This window comes from Drosophila serrata, unplaced genomic scaffold, assembly GCF_035046125.1.
Source record: "Drosophila serrata isolate PLE 108 unplaced genomic scaffold, ASM3504612v1 contig_184, whole genome shotgun sequence".
In the NCBI taxonomy this organism is placed as follows: Eukaryota; Metazoa; Arthropoda; class Insecta; order Diptera; family Drosophilidae; genus Drosophila; species Drosophila serrata.
The window spans coordinates 6,533,867-6,546,037 of NW_028257082.1; the positions used below are offsets into that span (position 1 = coordinate 6,533,867).

Sequence of the window (12,171 nt, forward strand, 5' to 3'; positions counted from 1 at the left end):
CGGGAATCTTTAGCCTATCTTCTCATCCCATCTTGAAGAACTATAAATATAGAAGACCATATCATGTGGGGGAGTGGGTGCGACACTTGGCAACAGGGAACCACTTGGGACATCGCTATGCTCTTCAAAAAATCGAAAAATAAGTGAGGTGATGATTTATGCTTCCAGATTCGTGTCGATCTGATTACTTTGATCGTCTGGCGAAATACTATATATGCAGCGGCGGGTAACGTGCTTCCCTGTCCATGCGATTGGACTAATTAACTGAAAAACGAATGAAATCAACACACAATTTGTACTCGATGGCTGATTGCCATAATCTTCGGCTCCAAAGTTCATTGTCTGGGCCAAGGAATTGTTTATTATTATTATGATTTTCTTTTTTAATTTCTATAGCCAAAGGTAGAAAGTGAAGTCGCGGCAATGCCCTGGATACTAAAATCTAGGCATGAATCAGTAGTCTTCTACTTGGAAATAAACAAATGTTTAAATTAAATATAGACATTTCAATAAAATTGCAATACTTGAATGTTATCAATCGCAATTCAGATGTGATGTGATCTCAATCTAATCAGCTTTTTGCATTGTTTGTTTGCTCAGTATATTTGAAACTAGGTCTTCAAATATAGAAATACTAATCGGAACTTAACCAGGGACTAAGGTCATTGATTTCCTGGACTCCTTTTCACTGTATAATATACCTCTAATACAAATTGAAAGGAAATTTGCTGTCTGATTCGATTAGTTTGTGAATGGATTATTATTTCGATTGGGTCAGCAAAGGTGTTGTTGTTTGCAATCAATCAAGTGTTATCAAAGGATCAAGGTTGTGTTAAAGGCTGAGTAAAATTGAACTTAAAGCGGGTATTTTGCTTTAGATTAATAATAAACAAAGTAATTTACTAATTAATATTTATAATCCTCAAAACCTGACGAGTCAGGGAAACCCCTTACACTCTGTAAATTCATATTCCCCTGTAATATTATTTTTCCTACCAACCAAGAGACCTTCAATAAGGTTACATAATTCATACTATTGACACTTAAAGTGCGGAAAAATAAACCAATTAAAAATTTCCACAGCCTTGTTTTATTTAGGGGAATAACCGCTGTAGATTCCAAGAATTTGATATGCAGTTACAGTGACTGCTAGATTGTCATTAATTAGCATTTCTCGCAGGGCATAGACATGAATGCATCAAAGTATTATGGGTGAGGTCATCTAGAAGTTGGTCTGTTTTCCCGGAATTCCCATTGATTTCGCATTATTGCCGGAAGTAAACACTGGCCGAGACATTGCACAATTAAATTGCGTAGCTACTAAGGTTGGATCTAGCATGATCGCTTGTAATCAGTTAGGCGCCCATGAAATCCCATTATCAGCAACATGATGTTTCACTAATTGTCAGTGTCTACGCAACATTTTATGTGCCAGTATACCCTGCCATACATACATACATATATTATTTCGATCGTCATAGGAATCTGAGTATAATGCAATTGTCGGTAAACAAGTGGCGTCTGTCTCATAGTTTTTATTGTACTTCCTAATGCATATATTAGTTCTGATTAGTAAATCCTTAAATCATAATTAGCTGTCTTTTCAATTTGTAATATTAGATTTAGATAAATTAATCAATAAAATGGATAAATTTGAGCTTTAACTTTAAGACATAAGATAAGGATAAGAAATTTTAAAATAATTTTGAATAATTTTAATCTTAAAACTCACCACTTTCTTATCCAGACATAAATTCATTTCGCAATGTACTTTGACTTCTTCATCAGCCTTCAATTCCTCGACTATGATTGGCATTCCAATAGGTTATCATCAGTGTGATACCATAAATAATGAGATATGATTTGATTATAAGATTGAACTCGGAAATTTAAATGTATTATTGTATACTTCTTAGGACTTTTGTAATATTTTTAAAATCTATAATGAATTTAAAATGCATTTATGGACTTCAAACTCCAGACTCCAGCTTTCAGTTAATCAGGGTACCCTTTTCCCATACTTATAAACACTTTTTAAAACATTTTTAAAAACCCAAGTGATTTCTTAAGTGCCTCTCAATATTTAATTTTTGATTAATAGTACTTAAACCTTTCCCCTATGCCACAATTTGTCATCCAATTATTTTATTGATTACCTTTAATCTTTGACAACTCAATTATTTTATTATTTCCAAATTAAATTTAGATAGGATCACAGACAAATGATTTCCAAAATAGACTCAAGGTAATTCGTTCTATACGGGGTGCCCCATTAATCTTAATGCTTTAATTTTCACTTTTTTCTTTTTCATTAAAGATTAGATTTAGCTGTACTTATTTTTCATTTCACAAAGTCGAATGTTTGCGCCTTAAAAGCGGAAAAAACAGGCTATTTTCACATTTTGACAATTGAATCAAAATATTTTTGCAAAAGCTAAAGACGAAATCGAACTTCGGAAATGAAATGAATGAAATTCTTGAAAAGATACATTACCGTTAAGGGTCTCGGATATACCACAATTTTTAACCATTAAAAATATAAGTAAATATTATTTTATTTTATTGAAAATCCTTAAAATATTCTGAATTAAATATTTATCAAAAAAGGAAGCTAAATTAGAGGACCCTAATCATTCTTTTAATTATGTTCCAAAACTCGAGTTACCTGTGAATATCCTTGTTATATATAATATATTATTGTCATGTGACTTCTATGAATTAATCCCTATTGTGCAATGTGTGTATTTCCTAAACTATTTCCAAATCACAAGCTTATAATATATTTATTTATTAGAGGGCATATGGAATTTCCATTAATCAGTTAATTTGAAATCAACTCCCTAAGCCCTATCACTAGAAGTCCGATGATTGGTTTTTCCCGAAGCAACTCAGTTAGTTGCTAAATAATTGATGAAGTACAAACCCTTATTTATTTGAACTCGTTTAGAATTTCCATGTAAACTTTGCTTAATAATAAGTGATTGATGTTGCAGTCATGCCCTGAGCTTCCTGCCAAAAAAGTGTGTGTTATACGACGATCGGCGAGAGCCGAAAAGCACATTGTAAATTCCGATCGATCTGATTAACTAAGTGGGCAAAGCCCTGGCATATCTTGCCCACTCCTGGCTGCCCATCTGGCCAAGGCGGCACGTCCGCGCGAGATAGTGGCGGTACCTGGTATTTCGCCTATCAACCATTATGTGTCACGAATGCTGCACGATCTCGGCACGATCTGTGCGTTGGGTGCTTCGGGTTCCCAAGTATAAAAAGTAATGCTCGAGCTCCGCCTGCTCCCAGTAACGCGCAGCACCGGCTATAGCAAATAGCACTTGGAGGAGTGTCTTATATATAAAGAAATATATATATTGGTGGCGGTGCGGAGAAAGTATTAGTGTTAAAGCAACAGAAATGGCTCAGAAAGTAAGCACACTTCAAATTTAATTGTTTGAAACCAAAGTCTGAAGTAATACATAAAAAAACACCCACCCCGTGATAAAGCCAGGCTAATCACTAATCAACAAATCGAAATAAACCTTAGTACTCACTCGCACAATTACACTCAACAATGATTTATGGCCGCAAAACCTCGTAAAGTGAATGGAACTAATAAATCGAAAGTGTATCAGATTTATTTAAAGTAATAAATGTTCCTGGAAACATGCAAAACTGTGTCAATGCTCCCAAACCTAGTGTCTGTCCGATCCGATTGTCCTTTTGTTCAAATAAATTCCAAAGACTTGCCTGCAATCCCGTTTGATCTGGCTCAGGATGCTTTGAGTTGAGCTAGAACCGGACAGAAGCGCATCCCCCACTCAATTGGACAGTCGAAAATTCAATTAACTCTAAATAATTCCACTTTCGACAGATCTTCTGCAATATATTAGTGGCAAGCCTGCTTCTACTGCTGCCGTTTAGTGCCAATGCCCGACCCTCGGCGTCGGGTGTGGAGCAACCGCCGCCGGTGGATCCCAGCGAATATCATGGCAACCTGTCGGCGGAGACCATACGGAAGGTGCAGCAATGCGAGAAGGATATACCCACAATGGAGCTGTGCATGCGGTGTGCCAAGGTTACCAAGTCGGATATAGTCTATCCCATTTGCTGTAGCAATGACGATGGCATCAAGGATTGGTGCCGGGAGTACGTCTTCTTTGGGATCGAATAGAAAGGACCTAAGTTAGCAGTGAAGCAAACTCATTGAAAATTAAATTATTTCGTACTCCTGCGCAATGGATTGGCTGTGATAACCTATTGTATTTATTATAAATTATGTATCTAGGAATAAACAAGGCTAAATTAGCATATTCGTTGTCTTACCCTTTCCCAAAAGAAGAAGAAACAACGTTCTTTATTTAATTTTAAATGTATCTCTTTTATTTATTTCTCATTGTTTTTTTTTTTTTGCGAATTTTTTGTTTAGTAAAATCATTTGTTTTTTGGCTTTTTAGAAAACTTTATAATAATTAGAAATCTAAGGGCTATTTAAAATTGATTTCGCAAATGAAATAATAAATGTTGGCTACTAGTTTTAAATTAGCAATCGAAAATATATATTTTAAAGCTGTGATACCCTGCTTCGGGTATTCTTTGATATGGCGAGTTGGCTTAAAAGTCGAGGGGTAAATTATATAAAATAAAAATCAAGCAAAAGGAAAAATGGTAAAGATAATGCACATCCGAACATTATTGCCGTGTCGTCGTCGTCGGCGAACATTGAACTTGCACTACGCGGGATATACTCTGTATAAATGTATATAACAAACAAGGTACAACCAAGTAACGATCGATTGGGTTTCTTTGTTCTTTTTCTTATTTTTTGTTTGGGTTTTGCACTCGATGCGGCGGCTGCTGCGGCTCTTCTTCACATGCTTGGCATTTGATTTTTTCTTTTCTTTTCTTTTTTTTTGTGTTTGTTGACTGAAAGCAACATTTAAATATTAAGTTGCGTGAAGAGTTCAACTTACCAGAATTCAAGCACGCTATTAAATATCTTTTTTGGTTACTTTTTAGTGTTTAGTTTTTCATTTTTTGTTAGTGAATGGGAGAGAGGTTTGTCTTTGGCAGCTCGCTGGGGGCATCGGTACGAGCTAAATGCAGGTAGGAGCAGTCCGTATCCTCGCAGCGACCCATCAGATCAAATGGACAGATGGTCGCATGGACATCGAGGTGACTTGGAAATAGAAAGAGAGACAGGAGAAATGATAAACACAAGCAAATACACATTTCTCCAAGCAGGCAGAGATCACTAGATGCCTTACTCACCTGTTGTAGTTTTGCGGCATTGGAGTTTGGTAAGTCGGAAGATAGTAACTCTTAGTTGGCATGGGTTCTGTCTCCATCTTCTCCTCGCACAGCTGCCGCATTGTGCTTATCGTATATGGCCCTGGCGAGTCGTTTTTGGGAACTTCTGTCGCCTCGTCCTGCGCCGGGTTCTGAAAATAAACTCAACAGTTTCATTAGTGCGGGCTTTTAATACAATTCTCGATGTTTAACATCCCCATAAAGGGATGCTGGTCGCGTTGAATGAATTTCTTAGCAAAATGTTTGTTTTTGAAGCAATTTCTACAAATGGAAATCCACGCACATCTGGAATTTCTACAGCCGTCGGTTCTGGTTCTGCTTCTGGTTCAGGTTGGGTTTCCGTCTGCGTCACTGCAGTAGGTGGAGCTGCCGTTTCCATGGGACTCGGCCTCTCCTTTAATTCATCTGGCTGCTCCTCTCTATCTCCTGCATTTTCAATCACAGTTTTTGGTTCCTCCTCCACTTCAGTCAGTTTGTTCAGGTCGTCGTACTTCACAATGGAATTGTAGAGACGTATCTCCTTGGTAAGTTGCTTGGACTTGCGGCTGATATCCGCCTTGCCGTCATCGCGTAACCTGAAAGAGAATCAAACCTATAATCACATAGAACACTCTCAGCTCCCGCATTGGTTTGATTTGGTTTTCTGCCAGTTTGCTCTGTTCCAGCTTTCCCACGCCGTTCTGGTTGGTCGTTGTGGTAGATAGTTGCTGGTTAGTACCTGTAGTCATCGCCCCTTAATCCTCGGCCCAAGTCCATGGCCGCCGCTTGGAGCTTGAGTCGTTTCTGTTTCAGTGATCTGATGATCTCATGGGTGGCTTGAATCTCCGGCTGGATTTGTGACAGCTTCAGTTCCTCCTGTCGGGCAGCCAGCTTCACGGACTGCATTTCGGCATAGAGCTCTTTGAGGCGTTGTGAACAGCGCAGACGAATGGCCTTAGACTTTTTGGCCTCTTCGACCATTTGCAGCGATTTGTCCAGATTGGATATCATGCTGGCGCTGCAAAAGAACCCAAAAACTAAAGATAAGTAGCCCGGTCTCTCCCAGTACTTACCCAATCTTGGCAAAAGAGTTCTCAAAGGCTACCAGCCGACTCTCCTTGGGCGCTTGGCTTAGCTTCACCTTTAGGCTGCTTACTTTGCTTTGAGACAGCTTGGCCTGAGGCTTTTCTGCCGTCATAGTTGCTTTACTGCTGTTAGAAGTATGCGCTACTGTTATGGTTACTTTGGGACGCTGATGGAACCCGTTTTTGGGGGGCAAAAGCTTCTCAACCGCGGACGATTTGCTTACAGATACCGAAGGAAGTGCTGGTTTCGCTGTCTCATTCTTTTTCTTTTCCAGCAATCGCATGCGCTCTACCAGTCGAAGGTACTCCTTTTGCGACGCCACTGGCAAATGCCTTACAGCCTGCAAAATTACGTGAGAGATTGTCAAAGTCTTTCTTCAGCAACATCTTACCACTGGCGTAATCTTTGGCGGCTGTTTTATCTTAGGAATAGTAACTGCGGGCTGCACCTTCCCGTTCGCTTTGGGGTCCTCAGGAACCTTCTCTGGAGCAGGAGCCTCCGTCGTCGCCTCTGACAAATTGCCATTTGCTGGCGCCTTTGATCTCGCCTGCCTTAGGAAGTCATCAATCTTCTTTTCAAAGAATTCATTGATCAAGGTTCGCTTTATGTTGCAATTATCGCTGGGCGCCGTTTCTACCATCTCTGATATGGGAGTATTTGATCGGGTGGTGGATCCGCTTGGACCACCACCCATGGCCATGCTTAAAGGACTGGCAATGTCCGTGTAACTCGCATAGGCGAAGTGTGATCCCAGCTCTAGGTCATCATCGCTGGCAGCCGACTCCTCCGCCAGATTGATCACCAACTTGTTCACCTTGATGTTAGCCGGATCCATACTCGTAATAAGGCGGGTGCTAGATGAGATACCATTTTTACGGTGCAGCGGGGAACTGGGCTCCTTAATCATTAATGTCGTTGGACGCTTAATGCTTAAACTAGACTCGGATTGCTCATCCATTGGCAGCTTTCGCTTAGTCGTTATCTTGTTAATGACCTTGTTGGGCTTGACAATTTTAATGATCTTGGTGGACGGTGAAGTGTTCTTTGTGGGCTGGATGGATGATTGGATGGCAACAACTGGTGGCTGTGAAGTTTCTACAGCTTCCTTTGAGGTGGGAGAAGCAGCTTCCCTAATACTTGACTCCGCAATCCTGTTATCAACATTTGACTCTGTAAGATCTTCCTCAACTGGCTGTGGATCCTGTGAAAGTTCTTCGTCACCGGGTCTTGGGTCAGTGAAGACATCCTCAATAGCTTTCGGCTCTATGATGTGTTCTCCTTCAACTGGCTGCTGATCCTCTAAAGATTCTTCAGTTTTAATCGGCTGGAAGCGCCTTACGGCATTCTTAAGGATCAATGGACTTGTTGCTGACTTGGATTGCGGGTTGCTTATCTGTTTTTTGGTTGCTATGCTGGAAAGGAGCAGTGAACGCAACTCCTCCGGATCATCAGAGTCGCTGGCTGAGTCAGATTCTTCATTAAGTTTAGATGCAGGAGGAGGAGAAACAGGGTCAGGAACGGGAACAGCAACGGAAACAGAATGAGTAACAGGCGAAAAGTGGTGCTCTGCAGATGGTGGAGGTGGCGGCGGCGGCGGCTGTTTGTTTGGCCGTAAATTGGACAAAAGCATGGCTCGCAAGGCACCGGCCTCGTCATCACTCGATTCTGGCTGATATTTGTCGAGACTCTTGCTGCGCGTCTGCGAATTGTCCATGGTAACGGATTGCATGTCCGTAAAAGAACTGTGGTTGGAATGATGATCGACCAAATGCATAGCGTCCCGGGCATCCTCGTCCTCAAGGTGCATATGTGGAATGTGAAATGGTGGAGGTGGTGGCGGTACTTCATCGTCGCTAAAAACTTCAATAGCTTTCCCGTCGTAAAGTCCCATCTTGACATCCTCATCCTCATCGTCTATCACAATGGGCATGGATACGGGCGGCAGTGAGTTGGGCATGAAACAGCGCCAACTGCCGCCGGCGTGATCCATTGAGTTCAAGTTGTGGGTCCACGAATCCCAGGCATTGTTTTGATCATCGCTGTCCGTCTCAGCCAGATCCATGTCCACTGGCTTCGTGTCCACAGCATCATCTATTGAATATCTTGGCGGACTTGGTATGCGCTCTGGCGAGGCAGCTGGACTGATTTCCATTAGGTCGTCGATGTCATCGTCATTGGAGGTGGCGGGATGCACTCGATTGATCATATCGGTGGGCGAGTAGGCTCGCTCCGCATCCCTCTTCTTGCGTGCCAGATGCTTCTTGAGTACCGCCGATTTCAGAGCTATAAGTCGCAACCTCAACTCAACAGGATCTTCAGTAAGCGTCTCCTGCTTCCGAGGCTCCTGGTGATTTGGCACAGGCTCGTCCTCGTCACCGTCGTAAAGCGCCTGCAACGGTGGCAACAGCTGCAGTTCGTTCTCCCGAGGGTATTCCTTTCTGTACTTGGGACTGGGCGACTTGCGCAAACGGCATTGAAGTCGCTCTTTCAGACTATTTTTGTACTGACCCAGCTCCTCCTGTCGCTCCTCCAAGGCCAGGGCTACGCGCAGTTTATGCCTGCTGAGTTTAAGCCTTCGCAGATCCGCCACCTCGTCTTCCTCGTTCACGTCACACTCGTCATCGCTGACACTGTCAAGGGATGCCAGCAAAATGCTGTCCTGATGGTGTGGCGACAAGTTCCCGTAATGCTGCTTCTGCTCCAGCTGCTGATGGAGTTGACGTTGCTGGTGGTTGCTAAATACGTGTCGTCGGCGATGCAGCGGTGGAGGCGATGGCGAAGGAGATAAGTGTTTGCGTTTTATGCGCTTGCTTAAGGGATTCCGACGATAGTCTTCTCCGCCGTTCGATGTGCGATGATGGCGCTTCTCAGGCAAGTCTAGGCGGCGTATCTTGTGCCTGCGATGCTTGCGCTGCTCCTGAATCTCGTTATCCGACTGGCTAGACACATCCGACAACACGTATATGGTAGGCTTGTTCTGATATCGGAGAGAACGCTCCACAGGTTTGGAGTAATCTGAAAAGATACAAATTTTACTTTCAAGAACTGAGTGATCGAGCAAGTCTAATTGAACAGCACGCAGTACACATATTTATCTCAAGTTCAACCCCAGGAGAAGCCCTATCACCTCGCACACACATACACACGCACACACATGTACATACACAAGCCACTACATGTTGCTTACTGTACTGGTTCGCCAAATTGGCGGACAGCATATCCATCCGCTCCACATCCTTGTTGTTCTCCTCCAGCTGCTTGATGCGAGCACGCAACTTGAACTCCTCGTCTTCGGACGAGATGATCATTTCAAAGTCGTCTACAATTTCGCCCTCTTCGCGATCGTCCTCATCGACCCCGCCTTGGCCTTGGTCACCAGGGACTGTGAGTGCGGGCCCATCGATTAGTTCGGGCGGCTCCTTCATCTGCTGCGCTTTCTGCCTCGTTTTCATTGGCATGGTGGCAGTGCAGACAACCATTTTAAATTTGCAATTTTCAGCACTTTCAGTTTTTTTTTCTGGCGATTCACTGATACTTATGCACAATAGAGGTGAAGAAACATCGATGCCAAATGCTATCGACGTTCGTGAAACATCGAAAACATCGATGGCCGCCGACACGATGTTTCTCCACCTCTACTATCGATGTTTCGAAGAATTTGCTGTTCGTTAACACTTAACATTTATTTAACATTATTTACATCTTAACCGTCAAGATAACAATTTTACTTTTACATTTACATGCGGTTGAATTCTCATTTTTGGGGTAGAACTCCCATGTAGAAGTAGAATTCCTATGTCGGAAGTAGAATTGCCATGTAGGAAGTAATGTTCGTTAACAGAAAGCGACCACTGTTCCCGAACACGATAACGTCGGCCCAATCGATGTTATCGATAGCGCTATCGATAATTTGACAGCTCCGCCAACTGTCAACGCGACTTCCGCTCTTTTTCTCCCAACTCGCGAAGCAAAATGCAGCAGAAGGTATTTGCCAGTGAAAAAACGCAGATTTCGTGCCTACTAATGCCTAAAATGTTGCAAATCTTTGTATTTTGCAGCGCAGAGAACCCGTTCAGGCTGTCCAGGTCTTCGGACGCAAGGTGTGTGTGAATTAAAGCCCTGAAATCCGGCGAAACTTTCGCACGTGTCGCAGACGAAAACCGCGTCAGTCGGCGGGAGACGACCGCTTCGCCGCTGAGGTTATGTTTGTGTGTGCGAGAGTTCTGTTTGGGTTTGCAGAAGATTCAACAAATGCTGGAGCGGCGAGTAATGTGTGGTTTGTTTATTATTGCAGAAAACCGCCACCGCTGTGGCCTACTGCAAGCGTGGCAATGGCCTCCTGAGGGTGAACGGTCGCCCCCTGGAGCAGATTGAGCCCAAGGTCCTGCAATACAAACTGCAGGAGCCCATCCTGTTGCTCGGCAAGGTATGTGCAGGTGCTCCCAGGTCCCAGAGGCTACGTTCCCGCTTCCGTTTCGTGTTGTGAGCGCTAAACAATGGAAGCGGAAACACAGCCCATAGAGCCAAAGTGATGATAACATTTATCCCGAATTCGAAGCCAAATGAGATTAATATTTGTTTCTGATTAAAACTGAAACGAGTTAAGTTTATGTATTACCAAAACATGTATTAATTCGTTTCTTAATGTATGTTTTGCAGGAGAAATTCGCCGGCGTGGACATCCGTGTGCGCGTCAATGGTGGTGGTCATGTGGCCCAGATCTACGCCATCCGCCAGGCCATTTCCAAGGCCCTCGTTGCCTTCTACCAGAAGTGTAAGTGAACCTACCAAACCAAACAAACTGCTGGCCGCCTTAATAGGTTTTTGTTTGAGAGAAACCTCGTCTCTCTTGCAAATGATTCAATAAAGGCCAGAGTGACCTATATTATGAGCATATACCAACCAAGCTGCAAGATTATTGTGCAGATTGGGTGATGCATCAAAAACATTAGGAATATAAGCCCCTTCTTCCAGATTTTCGTTGGATATTCACCCGTCCAATGAAACATTTAAGTAAGGCAGATTGAACCACATTATGAGCATATACCAACCAATCTGCCCCGATTATTGGGCAGATTGGGTGATGCTTCAGGAACATCTTAACACTTTAGTAGATATTTTGTGCACCTTCTCCCAGATTTTTGTTGGAATTATCAACCTTTTCCAGTGAAGGACTCGAGCAAGGAAGAACAAGTGCATGTCGCAATCAAAGAGAGTGATCGGCAGATTTGACCATTGCTATTTGAGGCTTCATCGACACTTAATCATGTCTTACTTTAAGATTGTTTTAGTGAAATGTTCCTTGTATTAATTCCTATTCTTCTTTCAATTACAGACGTCGATGAGGCCTCCAAGAAGGAGATCAAGGACATTCTGGTCCAATACGACAGAACCCTGCTGGTCGGCGATCCGCGTCGCTGCGAGCCCAAGAAGTTCGGCGGTCCAGGTGCCCGTGCCCGCTACCAGAAGTCGTACCGTTAAACTACTCTGTCTGGTTTTCATTTTGGATTAGAGCTATTTTTACAATTTGAAAATGGTGTTTGCACGCGAGTGCGAATAAAACGGAATAATTAACTGTACAGACGATGTGATTAGATTTTTTGTATTTAGAATTTAGATTAATAAGGGGGGAAAACCATTCTTTTGAAATTGTTCGACTGTGGTGTTTACAAGTTGTTTAAGCTATTTAAACAAACTTAGGACTGTTAAATTGCTGCTTATATTTTTTAAATATATTTTTAGTAGTAGTATTATTTTATTGAGTATCGATTTAATGCTATCAAAAAATACTAAATAATACTCATG

The 12,171-nt window shown here is 42.4% G+C and overlaps 3 protein-coding genes across 3 annotated transcripts; 2 read left to right on the forward strand and 1 right to left on the reverse strand.

Moving 5' to 3' along the window:
• Positions 1 to 3,029: 3,029 nt before the first annotated feature.
• LOC110179679 (uncharacterized) lies at positions 3,030 to 4,363 on the forward strand. The gene is made up of 2 exons (XM_020947294.2): positions 3,030 to 3,420; positions 3,866 to 4,363. Exons 1-2 carry the CDS (start codon positions 3,409 to 3,411, stop codon positions 4,163 to 4,165), a joined length of 312 nt encoding a protein of 103 aa, XP_020802953.2. The 5' UTR covers positions 3,030 to 3,408; the 3' UTR covers positions 4,166 to 4,363.
• Positions 4,348 to 9,991, reverse strand: LOC110176953 (uncharacterized). Its single transcript, XM_020943458.2, has 7 exons — positions 9,554 to 9,991; positions 6,758 to 9,381; positions 6,354 to 6,706; positions 6,020 to 6,298; positions 5,585 to 5,876; positions 5,263 to 5,432; positions 4,348 to 5,170 (listed from the first exon to the last, which is right to left on the reverse strand). The coding sequence occupies exons 1-7, from the start codon at positions 9,843 to 9,845 to the stop codon at positions 5,032 to 5,034; spliced, it is 4,149 nt and encodes a 1,382-aa protein (XP_020799117.2). The 5' UTR covers positions 9,846 to 9,991; the 3' UTR covers positions 4,348 to 5,031.
• Positions 9,992 to 10,312: 321 nt separating this feature from the next.
• Positions 10,313 to 11,945, forward strand: RpS16 (ribosomal protein S16). The gene is made up of 5 exons (XM_020942209.2): positions 10,313 to 10,350; positions 10,425 to 10,466; positions 10,661 to 10,792; positions 11,026 to 11,140; positions 11,702 to 11,945. Exons 1-5 carry the CDS (start codon positions 10,339 to 10,341, stop codon positions 11,845 to 11,847), a joined length of 447 nt encoding a protein of 148 aa, XP_020797868.1. The 5' UTR covers positions 10,313 to 10,338; the 3' UTR covers positions 11,848 to 11,945.
• Positions 11,946 to 12,171: the final 226 nt, after the last annotated feature.

What these genes read in the sequence shown, in the direction of transcription:
- RpS16 (XM_020942209.2), top strand. An exon ending in CCATCCTGTTGCTCGGCAAG is followed by an intron (nt 10,793 to 11,025) that starts GTATGTGCAGGT and finishes TATGTTTTGCAG; the next exon opens with GAGAAATTCGCCGGCGTGGA. An exon ending in CGTTGCCTTCTACCAGAAGT is followed by an intron (nt 11,141 to 11,701) that starts GTAAGTGAACCT and finishes TTTCAATTACAG; the next exon opens with ACGTCGATGAGGCCTCCAAG.
- LOC110176953 (XM_020943458.2), bottom strand. Translation starts at nt 9,845, where the DNA reads ATGGTTGTCTGCACTGCCACCATGCCAATGAAAACGAGGCAGAAAGCG. An exon ending in TTAAGGGGCGATGACTACAG is followed by an intron (nt 5,877 to 6,019) that starts GTACTAACCAGC and finishes ATTCTCTTTCAG; the next exon opens with GTTACGCGATGACGGCAAGG. An exon ending in CGGCTGTAGAAATTCCAGAT is followed by an intron (nt 5,433 to 5,584) that starts GTGCGTGGATTT and finishes GTTTATTTTCAG; the next exon opens with AACCCGGCGCAGGACGAGGC.